General features: G+C 37.5%; 1 protein-coding gene across 3 annotated transcripts; it reads right to left on the bottom strand.

Moving 5' to 3' along the window:
- Positions 1-2102: 2102 nt before the first annotated feature.
- Positions 2103-11531, bottom strand: ak4 (adenylate kinase 4). 3 transcript variants are annotated; one of them, XM_077607120.1, is made up of 5 exons: positions 11019-11531; positions 9994-10113; positions 7686-7858; positions 5384-5502; positions 2103-4668 (listed from the first exon to the last, which is right to left on the bottom strand). In XM_077607120.1, the coding sequence occupies exons 1-5, from the start codon at positions 11158-11160 to the stop codon at positions 4548-4550; spliced, it is 675 nt and encodes a 224-aa protein (XP_077463246.1). In that variant the 5' UTR covers positions 11161-11531; the 3' UTR covers positions 2103-4547. The 3 variants fall into 3 exon arrangements, with proteins under 3 accessions (XP_077463246.1, XP_077463248.1, XP_077463247.1); XM_077607122.1 differs by having other exon boundaries at positions 9994-10162; positions 11019-11168; XM_077607121.1 differs by lacking the exons at positions 9994-10113; positions 11019-11531 and adding an exon at positions 7936-9016.
- Positions 11532-18223: the final 6692 nt, after the last annotated feature.

Here is an 18223-nt window from a genome sequence, read left to right as displayed (position 1 = left end):
TTTTGGTGCCCTGGCGGATGAGTGGTTAGTGTGTCGGCCTCACAGTGGGGGACCTGGGTTCAAATCCAGGTTGGTCCAGCTGTGTGGAGTTTGCATGTTGTTCCCGGGACTGTGTGGGTTTTCTCTGGGTACTCTGGTTTGTATATATATATATATATATTTCAGCAACACACTTATTTATTTATTGACTTACTTATATGTCGAAAATGTCTTTTCCTGTGTCTGTATTCTCACTCTTGCTACTGTGACAGTAAAATTTCCCTAATACGGGATGAATACAGTTATCTAATCTAATCTAGATCTAAAATGTCTTTTCCTGTGTCTGTATTCTCACCCTCTTGCTACTGTGACAGTGAAATTTCCCGAATACGGGATGAATAAAGTTATCTAATCTAATGGTAGCCTGATTGGACACTCCAAATTGCCCCTTGGTATGAGTGTGGGCATGAATGGTTGTTTGTCTCCTTGTGCCCTGCGATTAGCTGGCCACCAATTCCGGGTGTCCCCCGCCTCTGGCCCGAAGTCAGCTGGGATAGGCTCCAGCACCCCCCGTGGCCCTAGTGAGGATAAAGCGGTTCAAAAAATGAGATGAGGTGTATATACTGCGGCTCTTTTCTTTGTATCATGTTTCTCTTATTTTTATTCTCTCTTAAAACACATTGAAGTTCATCTGGGCCCATTAAAAACAAATAATTAAGTACTATATTTAAAAAAAAATGGCTAATTTTTTCATGCTGTTTCTGCCATAAGATGTGGCTCTTTGACTCTCACAGTTTAAAAATTTGGCTCTGTGTGTAAATTGTTCGCCACCTCTGTATTAAAGCAAGTCACGGTTTGTCAGGGGAGTGACTAGGGCCTCGGCTTCACGGGTCTGGGGTTGAGGGTTCGATCCCACGTCAGTCCTCACTGTGTGGAGTTTGCATGTTCTCACGGGGCTTGCATGGGTTTTCTTCAGGAATTTCGGTTTCCTCACTCATAACTATAACGTGCATGGTTGAACACCCTTGCCCGTGAGTGTGAGCAATGGTCGTCTGACTTCCTGTGCCCTGCGATTGGCTGTCCACCGGTTCAGGGTGTCCCCTGCTTGGTCCCTGTAGTTAGCTGGGATTGTCTCCAGCACCCCCTGCGACCCTTGTAAGGATAAGCGGTTCAGAAAATGAATAAATGAAAGAATTAATGAATTATTTAAGCGAACCCTTTCAAAGGCTGTGGTAAATTTGACATTGTCAATATTTTAGAAAAATAAATTTTGTATAGGAGGTCAAATAAATCACATGAACACAGATTTTATTACACAGGATAATTGTTTTATTGACTTGGAATGTTACAGGATTAAGCAATTGCATTGCAAAAATGGCTGACACAAAAGCAGTGCGGTGTAATCAACTGCCTGAATACTTACTACCTGTTTACTTACAACACACCCATTTAGTTACTTCAAAGCAAAACATGTATGCAAATATGCTGTTATATGAATCCAGCCTGGGTGTGTTCACTTGAAACTATACCTCCCAACAAATTTTGACATTTTGCATAGACATATTCACCCATTGTTAACAGCTTGTATAAAGAATTTAAAAATATATATATTAAAAAATAACATGCCATTTCTACTGGCTGAACCATTAGGGTAATGCATAATTGTCTTGTTCACATTATGACATGAAATTAACAAGTTTCATTTTGATAGGAGCCATCCATATATTTTAATTGTAAAAAAAATGTGTCTCAGAATGGATGTAATTATGAGGATTCATAGAAGACAAATGCTCCCACCTTCCTATTGAATTTAGCAAATTGTTACGTTTGTATGAAACTGATTTTGGCAAATCCAGATTCCGTTAGTGTGTTTTGAAAAGCAGCGAAAATCATTTAGGAAATCTCAAAGCCCATTCTGTTGGTCAAAGATCATCCTTGGATATGAAACCATGACAACCAATATCTGGTTTGTGGAAGGAGACCGGCTATTGTTGGCCGATATTATTAGACGTGCAGTGTACAGTGTGTTGTTGGTTATGAGTTCTCACATTCTAAAAATCTGTTAGGATGTTGAAACGTCATTGCGTGTACTCTTCTTTTGAGAAAAAAAAAACATTTCAGTGTCAAATGATCCGTTATTTATACACGAGGCAGCAAGCGCAGAGGCAGACTTAAACGTGATGGGCAGTGTGCACAATTAACTTGTCAAAGGTGAGGAACAATTAAATTATAGGTTGTCAGAGGAGCATTGAGAGATGGATGATAATCTGTCGGATGGTGGTAATTCCACGTTGTGAGAATAAATCTAATAGCAACTTTGGGACTCTGCCTGGTGCCGCCAAGTTATACTTGAACCTTTTCGATTTTCATCACAAACATTCATTCATTCATTTTCTGAACCGCTTATCCTCACAAGGTTCGCGGGGGGTGCTGGAGCCTATCCCATTTGACTTTGGGCTGGAGGCGGGGGACACACCTCTGAATCAAGGCACAAGAAGACGGACGACCACTCACATTCACACTCATTTAGGGGCAATTTAGAGTGTCCAATTAGCCTACCATGCATGTTTTTGGAATGTGAGAGGAACCCGGAGTGCCCGGAAATAACCCATTCACAAGAACATGCAAACTCCACACAGGAACACCAACCTGGATTCGAACTCAGAACCCCAGAACTCTGAGGCCAACGTACTAACCACACAGCCGCCGGGCTGCCCTAAGCACAAAGATTTCCTGTTATTTATTCAAACAGGTAAACACACCCTTAAACACAATCATAATAGAGTGGAATTGCAACAAGTACCTGTAACTGGTTTTGTGAGCAGTTATGTAGCAGCTGCTTAATTTGCACAACATGTAGAGTGAATCTAAAAATTACCCAATGATTTGATTGGTAAATAAATTTCCATTCAAGATACAAAAGACAGACACACCTATTTCTGTACAGCAAAATGTCCAACAAAAGGCATAGATTTTTTTTAAATTACACATTCGTATCATACGGTAATGAATCCGTTTAATTAACGTTAGAAAAAAAACTTGTAAAGAATAATGACTTAAGTCTTCAATTTTGTGAGTTTCTAAGGCTTATTCACAAGTGTGTTTTTGTTTCTTTTACATGTTTTTGGTGGCCACAGGGGGGTACAAAGAACAAATGTGGGGGGCTGTAATTGTGACCATATGGAGCAGAAGGAATTTATTACAATGAAGCAGTAGTGTAGGAAAAGTTGTAGATGCATAATTGTCTCAGCGGCTGTGTACAATTTAGCTCTATACACATCAGTAACATCATAAAAGAAGATATATCGCATAACTAACCCTTGTTATGTAACGTGACTAGCCCGCGGTCTCTCACAGAAATTCTTGCTTTGCCTGTTAAACATACTCCATATTATCATTAATTTGACCAACAACCTCAATGTAATTTTCATACCTTTTGAGAATATTAAAGAAACTTCCTTGTTCATCCCTTCCTTCTATTTTTTGGCAGCCCGAAACCAGGCATAATTGATAAGCTTTTTTTCCTCACTGTCAAGAATTATTACTGTATGCTGCAAAAGTGTTTTATGAACTTGAAATGCAATCTACCGTGCAATTGTTGAGGTATTACAATTCCATATGGTGTAGGCTGAATTAAATTAGTACAGTTCATTACTTCATCATAGTCGTGGGGGTGCTGGAGCCTATTTCAGCTAACTATGAACAGTAGAAGGGTTGCCACGTCTTGGGACTATCGATGTGAAGTGGTCAATTAGCCTACCGTGCATGTTTTTAGAATGAGGGAGGAAAGGGAGCAGCTGGAGAAAACCCACACTGGCATGGGGAGAACATGCAAACTTCATGTTGTAACACTGGAGACCGCCATTGAACCATTGATCACAGAACTGTAAGGCGGACGTGCTAAGCACTCTTCCACTGTGGCACTAACTCGGTAGAATAGCTCACTTCTAAATTCAACTATTGAATGATTATATTCAGCATTAAGCAACAGGATTGAGAACTTTGTTAGCAGTCTGAGCTAATGAATGTAGGCTGAAGTTTGTGGAAGGACAAAAGATAACATGTTTTGATGGTTCTTCATTTATCTTTTTCTTTCATTTCTTATTTTCTCCCTTTAACCTGCTTTTCTGTCATGACCCATTGTTTTGCATCCAACCCCAATTTAGACTGTCAAATAAGATTGTCTATGTTGCAAGTAAACACCAAAGATTTAGAAGAATAGCTTCTATTGATCAGATTAGCTATTCACCAAATAGCATTTTACTCCATTGAGAATATTTACAAGCACAAACACACAGGGATTATGCACCATTATCCACCAATTTGTTGTTTCCCATTACAGTCACAGCTAAATAAATCTACTCCAATCTACATCCAATTTCAAATTTTAAAGAAACAATTCAAATTTGCTATATGCTTAAATGAGAACTGTAAAAACAGAATAGATGCTTATTCTCCTCAACGCCACTTTTTCTGATGAACCAGAAAAACAAACAATCCATTATTGAAGAGGGTTATTCCACAATCGCCCCTTCTTCTTGATTTTGTGGTCTTCTCTCTAAAAATAATCAGGGTGCCTGGCTTTGATGGGCATCAGGTGATTGCATCTTAGTGGTGAGGAGTGAGTTGATGTAAGGCCAAATTCTATCAGTTTCTGTACCAGAGAATGAGTGAAGGATTCCTTGGGACCTGTGTAAAGTGATAACATATTACAACAGCAATTTACCATTCTCATAAAAGGTCATAAAAAGCTCCAATTACATCCTACCAGAATATTGGGGCACTTATTCACTTTTCATAACACTTATTGAGCGGAAGCAGAGACAGACAAAGGTGGAGTGGAAATCACATGACTTTTTTAAAGCAAAGATTTGATTCTCAGTGAGTTTAAAGTCAATGCAAGTCGACAGACACATTTTCAATTGTTGTATGCCAAAAATATTTTTGGCAATATAAGTATTTATCTCTCCAAATATATTTTGAGTCTGTATCCGTTTTTGCTACCGCAACCAAAATGGCATCGTTCAAGTGGCAGCCGGTGGCGGTAGCTCCGTCCACTCTTGCTCGCTTTGTGTTTTTGCTGCTTTTCTGTCTCAATGATTTGATTTGGTGATTCTTAATGATCCCATTTACTTTGATTTGCTTTGTACTTTGTGCTTTTGCTTTGTTGTTCTGCGGCCTTTGCGACTGTACTGTCTAACTTAGAACTATGCCTTTTCTTGCTATTGTCACAATGAAATTTCCCGAATACGGGATGAATAATCCAATCCAATAAGAAAAGGAGGTAGGGTTTGGGTTGTCATTTGAAAAGTAGCTCAAGACAAAAAGTATGGACACTACTGGTAAACTGGTATGTAAACTGTACATCAACTTTTGATTTTGAAGATAAAAAAATTATACTGACTTGTATAATTCAATGACAGGCTTAGCCACATCTTTGTAATGTCTTAGTCTGGACATCAAAGCTTCTGGTTTGTCGTCATCATGCTGAATCAGTGGCTCACCAGTGATGTCATCTTCTCCCTTTGACACAGAGATAATGAAGTCAGACCACAACAGGGCTCTACTTCTGAATGCCTTTAGGTATGAATTTTTTTGTTTACAAAACCCTTTTAAATGCAAATGACCACCCGAAGATACAAATGTCCTGTATTCATTATTTTATTTTGAAATTGTCCCGTTAACATTGCAACCTGCTTTACTTCCTCCCACAACAACAACAACTCTCTTTTGCCCGCCGTTTGTCTTCACAAAGTTCTTTATTTAAAATTATTGGTGTAAATGAAATGAATAAGCGGGCCCTGTTATTCAAAAACAGAACATAATAAAGTGCTGGTGACCGATTATTGCATCGCTATGCTACTGAAGCAGAAGGAAGCATTAAAAGCGACGATTCCTTGGCATGACCTCTGCACTGAAGGATGAGATGGAGAGACTGTCATTCTTTCGGAGCTCTATTTAATGCTAAGTTGTTTTGTATTATAAATTGAAGTTGTATAAATGTGTTTATGTGCATGTTTGTGTGCTGTTAGCTTCCTCCTTACTGTACTGTACTACTGCACCAATAGAACATGTAACAGCATGCTTGTTATTCGTTTTAATACTTTAATAATATTCTTAGCATTTTCTTTTTTTTCTGTTTGTCACATTTTTCATACAAAAGTTGGATCATTTTTAAAGTGTTTTAGTTGGTAGTTTTTTTAGGACCGTACAACGAATTCCAGAATTTAAATATAATGTACTACTCTACTTACGAAAAATCCAAGTTAAGAAAAAAGTTCTGGAACCAATTAAATTAGTAAGTAGAGGTACGACGGTATATTCTTTAGGTTTGTCAGAAGCCAGGGGTCGGCCCATCAAACAGGAGTGACGGTCATTTATTTACAGTCAAATTATTGAAAATGTTGCATGTTTTAAATGCTAACTTTCGTTTAGTGGTGTGCACTAATTTTCATACATTATTCTCAGTAATACTCTATAAATGTGGTTGCATATGGAAATCTACACGCATATACGTCAGCAGGGACATAATTGCAGAGGCTTACAACAATATGTACTAACCCACTTCAGGACACAACTAAAGCCCAGATAAAAACACTTCAGACTGATCTCCTAAGTTTTTCTGTATGCTATATTTTCTGCTCATGATTTACATGCAAAACTGTTTAACATTTAAAACGAGAAACACAGTCTCCTTTGTGTCATATGATCTGCCGTTTTACTACATGGAAATGTTACACAACAATATTATGACTATGACTCATTTTCCTGTAGTGGCGTGAGGAAAACAGATTATTGTATTCCGATGGTGTTGAGTTCGGAAGCAAATATTTTTACTTCACAGAATGGTACACTGGGTCATTCAATCAAATAAAGTGTGCTCGATGCAAACATTTTTTTAAACGGCTTTAGCTAAAACCCCTGTCACTGTGTTTAAAACTTAAAAAGGCAGTGTTGCTGTTTGTAGTGGACAACTTCCCATTATCAAGTGTCCTTGTGCAAGAGACTGCACCCTAAATTGCTCCCTGTGGTTACAACAGCATCTTGCATGGGACCAACATCACAAGTATGTGAATGTGTGTGAATGGGTGAAGGCGTGACAACATAAAAAACTTTGTGCACTCTAAACAAGTAGATATAAATCCTATATAAACACTCTGCACTTACAATACAATGTACATTTAGATGTATATTGTGGACGCAGTTCTCTGCATCGCACCTCAATCCATCTAGCCAAAAGAGTATTTAAATGTAAGTGATAAAATTGAAGGGTGCTGAAATATTGCCTTGCTAGTTGCTAATGCCAATTTGAAATTGTGTGCCTTTTGCTGGTAGCTATTCTGTAGTTCATGATGAATTATTGCAATATACTTTAAACGTAGGTTACAGTGATATCTCTAATTCTGCGGGAAACGGAGAATCGCTTGTTGTGGATTACGTCGAGATAGGTAGCCCGGTATTAGACATCCCATTTCACAGCTATTGGCTGGAGCAAAGGCTGCTGCACTTATTTTTTTAAATAAATGCCTTTTCAAATCCTGTGACAGTTACTGATTGTTAATGTTATTTTGTCCATGCATTTAGTATTTCATTGGAATAATTGTTTGTATTGTTGTTTGTACTTTGTTTGCGTACTTATTTGTATTTATCTCTGAGGAAGTCTTAAATATTCAAACACTTTGCGTACATGATTTGGCTTTACAGACCTGAACTCGGGGTGGGTTGAACCCCATGTTGTAAACTCGGCCACTGCCTGGATGGATCCAGCGGTCACTCAGTCTGTCCTTAAGAGTCTCAAAAGGGATGTTGAGACTGAGTACCAAATCTAGCTGGTACATATTATTTAGGGATTGGGCCTGTGTGAGTGTACGTGGAAAACCTGGTGGGAAATTAAAAAAAATGTAAAAAAAAGAGTAATTCGGCGAGGCCATCAATCCAACTGGACACATTATTTACCATAAAAAGTATGAAAGGGCCACCCGAGGGTGCAGTGGTTCTTCTGCCTGACTTCAGTGTGGGCAGTGTGGGTTTGATTACCACTCGTTGTGCTCTGCAAATTGGGCTTAGCATGGATTAGCATGACAGCCTTGTAGTCAAAGTTGTCGATTTGAATCTCTGATGGACTTAAGTGTGAAGTTTGCATGTTCTACCCTTGAGTTTTCTCTAGGTAATTAGGATTTTGTAACATTTTTTTTTAAATATCTTTGCTGGGTTAATTATCCACAACAATTGCCTATATGGTATGTAAAATGCAGAAAACTATTTTTCAAGACAATTTTGTGAAAATATTCAATGGTCTTCTTCATTCATTTTAAAATGCATTTCATTAGTTTATAAGAAAAGTCTTCATTGGTGGAAGCTACCGAAACCAAGATTGCGCCGTTCAAGTGGCAGCCGGTAGCGGTAGCTCCGTCCACTCTTGCTCATTTTGTGTTTTTGCTGCTTTTCTGTCATAATGATTTGATTTGGTGATTCTTAATGATCCCATTGACTTTGATTTGCTTTGCACTTTGTGCTTTTTTTTGCTTTGTTGTTCTGCGCCCTTTGCAACTGTACTGTCTAACTTATAACTATGCCTTTTCTTGCTACTGTCACAATGAAATTTCCCGAATACGGGATGAATAAAGTTATCCAATCCAAACCAATCTAGTAGGGGGAAATGGACAAAGGCAGGAAGAGGATTTATCTGACATTGAGGGAAGGTTAACATCCAGTACTTCCATGTACCATTCTAACATCATGTGTGGTGTTTTAATTATGAATCAGTGATGTATATTGTACATTTATCTCTTAATATTAAAGAGGTACAAAATGTCTACTGTGTGACTGCTCCTTTCTCTACTCAACCTCAAACAGACAATGTTTAACAATTACAGATCCCGCTTGCACATTTAAACCTGTGACACAAGCACTTGTGTGCATCAATGTTTGTCCACTATTAAAGATACAAGACAATATTTAACTTTGAAAACAACAGTTACCTGTTGTGCCTTCAGAAAAGTCCTGATGTAATAATGCTTTAATTCCTAACTGTGTGTATGTATGTATGTATGTATGTATGTATGTATGTATGTATGTATGTATGTATGTATGTATGTATGTATGTATGTATGTATGTATGTATGTATGTATGTATGTATGTATGTATGTATGTATGTATGTATGTATGTATGTATGTATGTATGTATGTATGTATGTATGTATGTATGTATGTATGTATGTATGTATGTATGTATGTATGTATGTATGTATGTATGTATGTATGTATGTATGTATGTATGTATGTATGTATGTATGTATGTATGTATGTATGTATGTATGTATGTATGTATGTATGTATGTATGTATGTATGTATGTATGTATGTATGTATGTATGTATGTATGTATGTATGTATGTATGTATGTATGTATGTATGTATGTATGTATGTATGTATGTATGTATGTATGTATGTATGTATGTATGTATGTATGTATGTATGTATGTATGTATGTATGTATGTATGTATGTATGTATGTATGTATGTATGTATGTATGTATGTATGTATGTATGTATGTATGTATGTATGTATGTATGTATGTATATATATATATCTATATATATATATATATATATATATATACGTATATATATATTTTTTTTTTATTTATATACATATATCCCAGGTCCTGTTTGACAATTCAGTATACATTTTGCATGCCATCCATTTATACTGTTTTAATTGGGCACAGACCAGATGGGAGTGGTATCAGTACCAAAAGCTTAAAATGTACAGTTGTAAAAGTACTAGCCCACGCATGCCTTTCTGCTAAGGAAGTCGCGTGAGAGGATGGGGGTGGAAACAAGTAAGCCAATCACCATTGAGGAAGACCTGCCATTACTAACTCTATATACATCATGAATAAGTTATACTCTTACATAACATACACATTAAAGAGTGTGCTTGAAAAAACCTTTGTGGAAATACGGCATGGTTACACTTAAAAAAAAAGAAAAATGAAATATTTCCTTACCATCTAAAAGCCAGCTTTGGCCACTTAGGTGTTCCAGTCTGGGCATCATCAGCCTGGTCATCATATGGTCAGGAACCAGCATGCCTTTCTCCACATATGTCATTACTTGTACTCCTGCCTCTGGTTTACATCAGGCATATAATATAGTTCATGTATGGATTTGAGTCCTCTGAAATGCAAAGATTCATGCAGCTGCTGGACATCGGAAGTGGCAAAATTTGGGCAACATGTTGCCCCCAAACACTTTTAAGTTAGAATTGAAGTGAGAACTTCAGTTTAGCGTCAAATCGACACTTCAGACTTAATATAAATATTGGTTATCCAAGTTCTAACGTGCATTTTGGAGAATAATCAATAGTTATGAGTGGTTAGCACGTCAGCCTCACAGTTCTGGGGTCCTGGGTTCAAATCCAGGTCGGTCCACATGTCTGGAGTTTGCACATTTTCCCCAGGCCTGCGTGGGTTTCCTCCGGGTACTCCGGTTTCCTCCCACATTCAAAATACATGCATGGTAGGCTGAGTGGACACTCTAAATTGCCCCTAGGTATGAGTGTGAGCATGAATGGTTGTTTGTCTCCTTGTGCCTTCCCATTGGCTGGCCACTGATACAGGGTGTGTCCCCGCCTCTGGCCCAGTCAGCTGGGATGGGCTCCAGCACCCCCCGCGGCCCTAAGTAAGATAAAGCCATTCAGGAAATAGAAGGGGAAAAAAGAAAAGAAAAACAATTTCCCAATTTTCACTGCACTTCCGTCAATGCTCGTGAAAACCAAACGGACGAAAAAAATTAGCCTTCGGCTATAATCTTACATGTATATTTTCATATATAAATAAAATTCAAACATCTATAATTAGTTCCTGTCTTTGTCGGCAGCTTTTTAAGGGATATGTTCAACGTTTTTCTCACTTGCTTCGCACTCCGTAATGTGACATTTACTATGTAATGCAATCCAAAAAATAATAAGCATTGGCATATATAATGGGGGGGAAAGAATTTTGAAAAATGACAGGTTTCAAGTTCATCTTACCTGTTTTGGCTGCTATGCTCTCACGTAAGAAATGACCACTCGATAAATACTGCAGGCCGAAGCTTTGCGCAATTCTTTTGGATATTGTTCCTTTACCTGATCCCGGAGGACCCATTATAGCAGCGCGGAACAGTTTGGCCATGTCCTTCCCTGTCTCTTCAAAAAGCAAATAAAAGTGCTCTCGTTTTGACGGAGTAACGTTACTTTTTTTGCAGGAGTATCAACCAAAAAAAAAAGAAAACTCCCAACAAGTTCCATGCATGAGTGGCAAAACCGACGCTCGAATGTTTTTTGGATGGCAAAAGAAATTCCTGTTTTATCTCGGAAGTGCTCCAATCATTGCGCAAATACTTCTTTCGGTGCCCATTGAAGACTGAGACTCATAAAGTGTCTCCGCCTTTTCTTCAAGGTCTTCTTTTGGGAGCATTACGGTAGCCTACGTCGTTAAAAAATAGTTTATCCACGAATGGACGCGAGCGACTCTACAACGCCCCGTTTTACTGCGCACATCATCCAGGAAAAATGCGGACGAATGATTCACAGTCACGCTAGCCGCAGGGCAATGTGGTAACTGTAGTTTTTATATTTTTGTTTTCAATGATGGCTAAGTGTCCCCCCAATGTTTGTCCACTAATGATATAGTACATCAGAAAATCACATGAAATGTTCATTTCTTTCTGCAACTGCCAATAGAATAAGGTAAAGGAGTCAATACCAAAATGAAAGATGTTTCAGTGGATAGGAGTTTAAGCGTACAGTTTCATAGACATGAAAAGAAATTAGGTACTAATTCTTCAAATTCACTTTTGTTTTGTTTGCTGTCCCGTGACAGGCGCACTACTCCAAATTGTCCAGCAGAGGCCACTGTGGGCGAGTATATGATATATTGTATATATCTATTTGTTGTTTGGGAAATTATTATGTAAAATAATCTCACTCTATCCATTTCATTTCAGAAATCGGGGTCTAATAATGCAAAGGCACCAATACGCCCTTATCCTCACTAGGGTCGCCGAGGGTGCTGGAGTCTATCCCAGCTGACTTCGGGCCAAAGGTGGGGGACAAGTGGCCAGCCGACCGCAGGGCACAAGGAGACCACCATGCACACTCACACCCATAGCTAGGGGCAATTTAGAGAGTCCAATCAGCCTACCAAGGATGTTTTTGGAACGTGGGAGGAAACCGGAGTACCCGGAGGAAACCCACGCAGACCCAGGGGAGAACATGCAAACTCCACACAGGTGGACCTACATGTATTTGAACCCAGGACTTCAGAGCTGTGAGGCCGATGCGCTAACCACTCATCCGCCGGGCCGCCCACCCAATTGTGATGTTGTATAATTTCTTACTATATTATGCAATTATATTTATTGTTTGATGTTTATTCTATATTGTTTAATGTTTATACTAGTAATAATAATGTGGTCAAAAGAAACCCGGTAGTTGCCCTCACAGTTCGGAGATTGAGGGTTCAATCCCAAATTCACCCCTTCCTTTGTGGAGTTTGCATGTTCTCCCCAGCTTTTGTGGGTTTTCTCTGGGTACTCCGGTTTCCTCCCACATCCCAGAAACATGCAGGGTAGGCTGGTTGAACACTATAAATTGCCACCAGGTATGCATGTAGTAGTGGGACTGGTTGTCTGTCTCCTTGTGTCCCGCAACTGCCTGGCCACCAATTCAGGGTGTCCCCCCCGCCTGGTGCCCATAGTTGGGTGGGATAGGCTCCAGCACCCCCTGCGATGCTTGTGAGGCTAAACAGTATGGAAAATGTGGTCAAAGTGCATTGTATTGTTCAAGGAACTGTTGGAATGGACTTGTATTTTGATGGTTCCACAGTATTTCACTGAATTTGATGGAAATTAGGAAGTGGATACATCAGCTGTTGGCAAAATATATTTTGGGGAAAAAGTGAAAGCTTCATTTTCCACATGACATCCAAGTCAGAGAAGAACACTAGTCTCGCTGCTCTCATCTTTCCTCTTCTTCAGCAGGAATGAAGTACTGGAGTACTTGTTGCAAACCGTGCAGCTTCGTCTCGAGCTGTCAAATATTGCGCACGCCTCTTAGTAGGTAAAATGACTAATCCATAACAAGTCGGGGGATCAACGTGCTTCCGGTTTATTCGAAACATTTTTTTTCAATTTTCCCTTCCGCAATTGGAAGACTATTTTTAAAAACGTGATCATCTTGTCACATGGCTTTGGAGAATTCAATAACAACAAAAAATGGCGACATTCACGCTGCTTCGTATGCTCGCGCTGCGTCATTAAACATTTTCCCGTAAACAACGGACGCAGATCGGATGGAAAAGAGGTAAGTGAGCCAAACGATGTTATTATATGCCATAAACTTCCGCGGTTTTGATAAAATGACAAGCTGATAAGAGGATCTTGTAGCATTCTGTTTGTTTTGATCCAGAATGGCGTGTGTGTGTGTCTGCGTGTGTGTGTGCACGCGTTTGGGCGTCAACATTTAACTGCACATTTTGTGTTATAATCATTGCACTTTTTTATTTTTGCATGAAAACCCTATCGAAAATATATTATCTAAAAAACAACACCGTAAATATACTGTCGCGTTTTTTAAATTGACTTTTTTTCTTAAAATTTCACTAGAAAATTTATTATTTTCTTATTATTCACATCCTCAAGATTATTATTACACTTGCTAGATTATAATGAATACGCTATACGTTTGAGTCTGTAATGTTTACCTTCAATCGGGGGGCATTGTGAGGTGAACACCGCAACCTTTTTAAGACGTGATAATAGAATTGGCTTGGTTGTGAAAACAGTTTAAACTGTGACAGTTTGTTTGGGCGTGTTTTTGTGGCACGTTATCGCCAAATACAGGCCACGCGTGGATGTCATATTGCCACGGGTTGATCTGTGGGGTTAATGGAGTTGTTTACATGAAGTGCAGAAGGTTGGACCGAGAAGGAGAAGGGGGCGTGGCCTCCACCTTGAACAGACGCCACCCGAAAGAGGAGGAGCCTACGTGGAGAATCATAACAAGTATGACGTCACTCGCCCTTTGGAACTGGTATGAATAATGAAATATTACTGATGTGTTTGCCATCCACCAGCAGGAACTAAGATGAGGAAAAAATATGTTTTTCTTTTCTTTTTTTTCAAATGAGATTATGCATTTGGAAGCCCATGATCATGTGTGGGGGAGTATTTGTAAGAGATAAAATATTTTTCTACTCATGTAGTTCACAGCAAATTATGGACAGCAACTGACCTAACTCATCGGCGGAGATAGACGAATGAAAGAATGGATTGGAAGTCTTCTCGTGACTAATTACAGTTATACCTTGAGGTACGATCTTAATGCGTTCCGGGACCGAGCTCGTATGTCGATTTACTCGTATCTCAAATGAACTTTTCCCATAGAAATTAACTAAATACAAATTAATTCGTTTCAACCCTCTGAAAAAAACACCAAAAAACAGGATATTGGAATGGAAAAACATTTTTATTTGTTCTAATTCGACATTTATTAATAGAGTAACTAATAACTATCTCGTGGTTATGATGTTGAATACTAAAAAGAGACATTATTCAGTACAATGCGGGGTGCGGGAGGGAGAGAGAGAGACTTTTTGCATGGCAACGCGCCCCTAACATAACATAAACAAATTGAAATTAACTTGGATTACAATACAGACACTCAAAAATAAATTTAATCTAACCTTACACTAAACTTAATTCTAATTTTGTTTAATTTTTTTTACCTTTCTTCTGAAGGTAGAAGAACTCTTTTTCCCCGCCTCGGCCCGGACTTTCAGCTGGAGTTTTATAAAGGAACCTATTGAGGGTTGTTTGCTTTTGTCTGCCCTTCAAAATATTCCAAAAATGATGCACACAAATGTCCTTACATTAGGATAACGCTCGACCACTTGGCAACTTGTCCGGGTGCCTCTTTTCCATAAAATCCGAAAACTCTTGCCACTTCGCTAACATGTATTTGATTCCTCGCCACTGAGCTCCCGTAACGCTCCACCCATTGTTTGAAGGTATCTTTACACAAGGAGTTGCGGCAAGAAAGACAGTGACAGTGTTCCCATAAGCAGCCTCTCGCGTCTCGACCACCTGGCTGTCTCGTATGCTCGTATCTCAAAAATGGTCTCTAATCTCAAGGCAAATATTTGCTCGGAAATTTTACTCGTATCTCAAATTCCTCTTTTGTCGGGGCACTCGTATGTCAAGGTATTACTGTATTGAAAACTCACTGCAGAAGAATAAAGAGGCACATAATTGGGAATCTATCATTGGCAACAGCACTGAAAAAGTTTAAAAAGCATAATGCACATGTATAGTCATCTGCACTAATAAATGCTCCGGTGCATCTTAATAAATTAAGGTACACTGGGACCCTGATCAAGCTTGTAACCTGTTTAACAATAATCCTAGAAAAAAATGAGATGATATTCAATTGTAATCTTTTCTAGCCAGTTCCCCTCAAATATTTGTTTGTAATCATTTTTGGGTAATCTAAATACCGATAAGAGAATGAAAGAAAGAATACTCTGATATCAACTGAATACTATACATTTGAATGTTCTAAAGTAGGGGTGGCCAATTATTCCAGTAGGTACTGTTCAATGTTCCAACTGATTCACCACAGGTAGTTTGACCAATGAGATTTCTTTTGCTATGGAAGAAGAATGAATGACACTGGTTATTGTCTATCAAGATGAACCTACTCTTTATTCTAAATCATGATGCGAGTTAAAACTGTGACATCTTTACATCATTACTGTCCCACAATTTTTAATTGTGTTTGCTTCTTTTTTGTCATTGTATAATTCACTTAAAGGCCAATGAATGAGGTCATTAAACAAAGCTAGACGTTCAATGACTTGCTTAAGCACTATCAATAGCTTAATCCAGAGCTCTTAACTAACTACTACAAAGAAGAGGGTGAAAAAATTGATCCAGCCCAATCAAAGTTCCACTCTTTATTGAAAGATAATTTTTAATATTACTTTAAATAAGTGTTAACAATGTTCTTCATGGTTAGTATTCTGAAAAACAAATATATTTCTTCATTTAAAATGTTCTAAAATCACTCTTAGAATAAAAATGAACTCATGATGTCCACTTTTGGCTATTTTTAAAATAATGTTTGGCGTAAGGTTATTTGGAAAATAAAATGAGTCACATATTTTTTATAATGATTGAATTAATTAATTACAGTGGCCTTTAACTTATATTTGAATATTCACATGTTGTTGAAACAATACATTAAGTTGTTCTGTGTAAGCATTACAATTGTCCTGAAATTCAGCAAATGTCAGAATTTGTCTGATATACTAGAATAGTTGATATTGGTACTGCTTAAACATAGTTTTTGCAATTATAAATAATTATTAATTAGGAAGAAAAAATATATATTTGTTCTTTGAAACTGTGTGTGACTTTTAGGATTATGTTTACTAATAGATTGCTTTAAAAACAACTGTAACTTGGTTCGGAAGGACATCAACTATTAAAAAATGGCAGTTTTCAGCTTTTGGATGCTGCAACATAGTCTTTATGTCAAACCCAAACTTTCTTACCATTGATTAAAGATTTAGAGACAATTCACATCTACAGTTTATCAGATTTTAGAAACTGGAAGTGTGCTTCTTTCCCTGAAGGAACATTTTTAAGAATTTATTTCTTGATATTGGCCAAATTGTAGACCTGTAGAGAACAGTTACAATAAGTTTCTCAGAATTTAAAATTTGAAATATGGTTCTTCCCCTGGTGGATAAATTATAAGATTTGTATTTTTGGCATTTAACTACACATTAAAAATGTCATTTTCTATCACTGTGCCACGCCACAGTGAAGTGATCATTCCTGATCAAGTGTGTTTACAGGGAAGTTAGCCAATTGAATTTTAATGGCCTGAATTATACAATTTAATGTCTCTGTGTGTGTTTCTGGTCTGCGAGGGGTTGTCTTTTTCCAATTCCTACAAGTAAATCAGATTTCTGTTAAATTAAACAATATCATATTCCCCAAGTAAATTATTTCTCATTCATCCAGAGGAGGTTATAATCATTATTTCAGCGAGCCCTATGTGACCCTAATCAACATTGTATTTATAAGGCTTTTAAAATATGCTGCGCACTTTTTTGCATTTTTATTTTTGTGGAAAGCTGGGAGATTTTTCTCTACTCTTTTTCTATTATGGAACGACCGGGAATGATTAAACTGCAGAAAATAAATCACAATTTATTACAGCAATTTCCAACATTGGGTTCTTTCAGAAAATGATATTTTTCTACCCTTGTGGACCAACATCCCACAGATGTTGGGCGGATGACACAGAGACTTCTAGACTTGACAGGCTGCCCTGGTTCGGTTATCACAGTGCTGATGCTGTGCCCATCGAAGGTACAGTACTGTGATAACTGAAGGATGGCTGCCAACTTGACTCTTACGCAGCAGTCTGAAACATAAAGCCACTTAGCAAAACATGTGAAGAAATGTGGGTATGTGAACAAAAACTGATGCACCCTTCCATACTCATTCCATGTACAGTTGTGTCACATTTGAATATCTGTTTTGTCTATTATGTGTTTCTATAATAAATCTTTCTTTCTATTCAAGTGTTAGTATGCATCTTATTTATGCACTTTTAACTCACTGGCTGCCATTGACAAATATTTAATCTATATGGAAAATCTGGCAGTGAATGATTTTCTGTAATGAGATAACAAAACATACATTCAATAAACCCTGGTAAAGGAGATGGAGCATAAGTTTAAAATATTACATTATTATTATCGTATAAGTATCACCCCTCACCACCTTACTACAACTAACTGAATAATTGAGAGGCAAATAAATAAATGCATTCATTTTGGATGTTATAAATAATATATATACTACATGTATATATATGTATATATATGTGTATATATGTGTGTATATATACATACATATATATACACATATATATAATATTACATTATTATTATCGTATAAGTATTACTCCTCACCACCTTAATACAACTAACTGAATAATTGAGAGGCAAATAAATAAATGCATTCATTTTGGATGTTATATATATAATATATATACTATATGTATATATATACATACATATATATACACATATACACATATATATATATATATATATATATATATATATATATTTGCAAAATGAATTAATTATGGTTATTCGCAATTTATTCAGCAGGCTA

The sequence above is a fragment of the Stigmatopora argus genome, chromosome 8 (assembly GCF_051989625.1).
Source record: "Stigmatopora argus isolate UIUO_Sarg chromosome 8, RoL_Sarg_1.0, whole genome shotgun sequence".
NCBI classification, from domain to species: Eukaryota; Metazoa; Chordata; class Actinopteri; order Syngnathiformes; family Syngnathidae; genus Stigmatopora; species Stigmatopora argus.
Note: the sequence above shows the minus strand (reverse complement) of the source record. Positions and strands in the feature narration are given on the sequence as shown.

Excerpts from the sequence above, each read along its gene's own strand:
- ak4 (XM_077607120.1), bottom strand. The coding sequence starts at position 11,160 with ATGGCCAAACTGTTCCGCGCTGCTATAATGGGTCCTCCGGGATCAGGT. Across the intron at positions 5,503-7,685 it reads TCAACCCACCCCGAGTTCAG|GGAGAAGATGACATCACTGG; the intron begins GTCTGTAAAGCC and ends TCTGTGTCAAAG. Across the intron at positions 4,669-5,383 it reads CCTGTCATTGAATTATACAA|GTCCCAAGGAATCCTTCACT; the intron begins GTCAGTATAATT and ends CACTTTACACAG.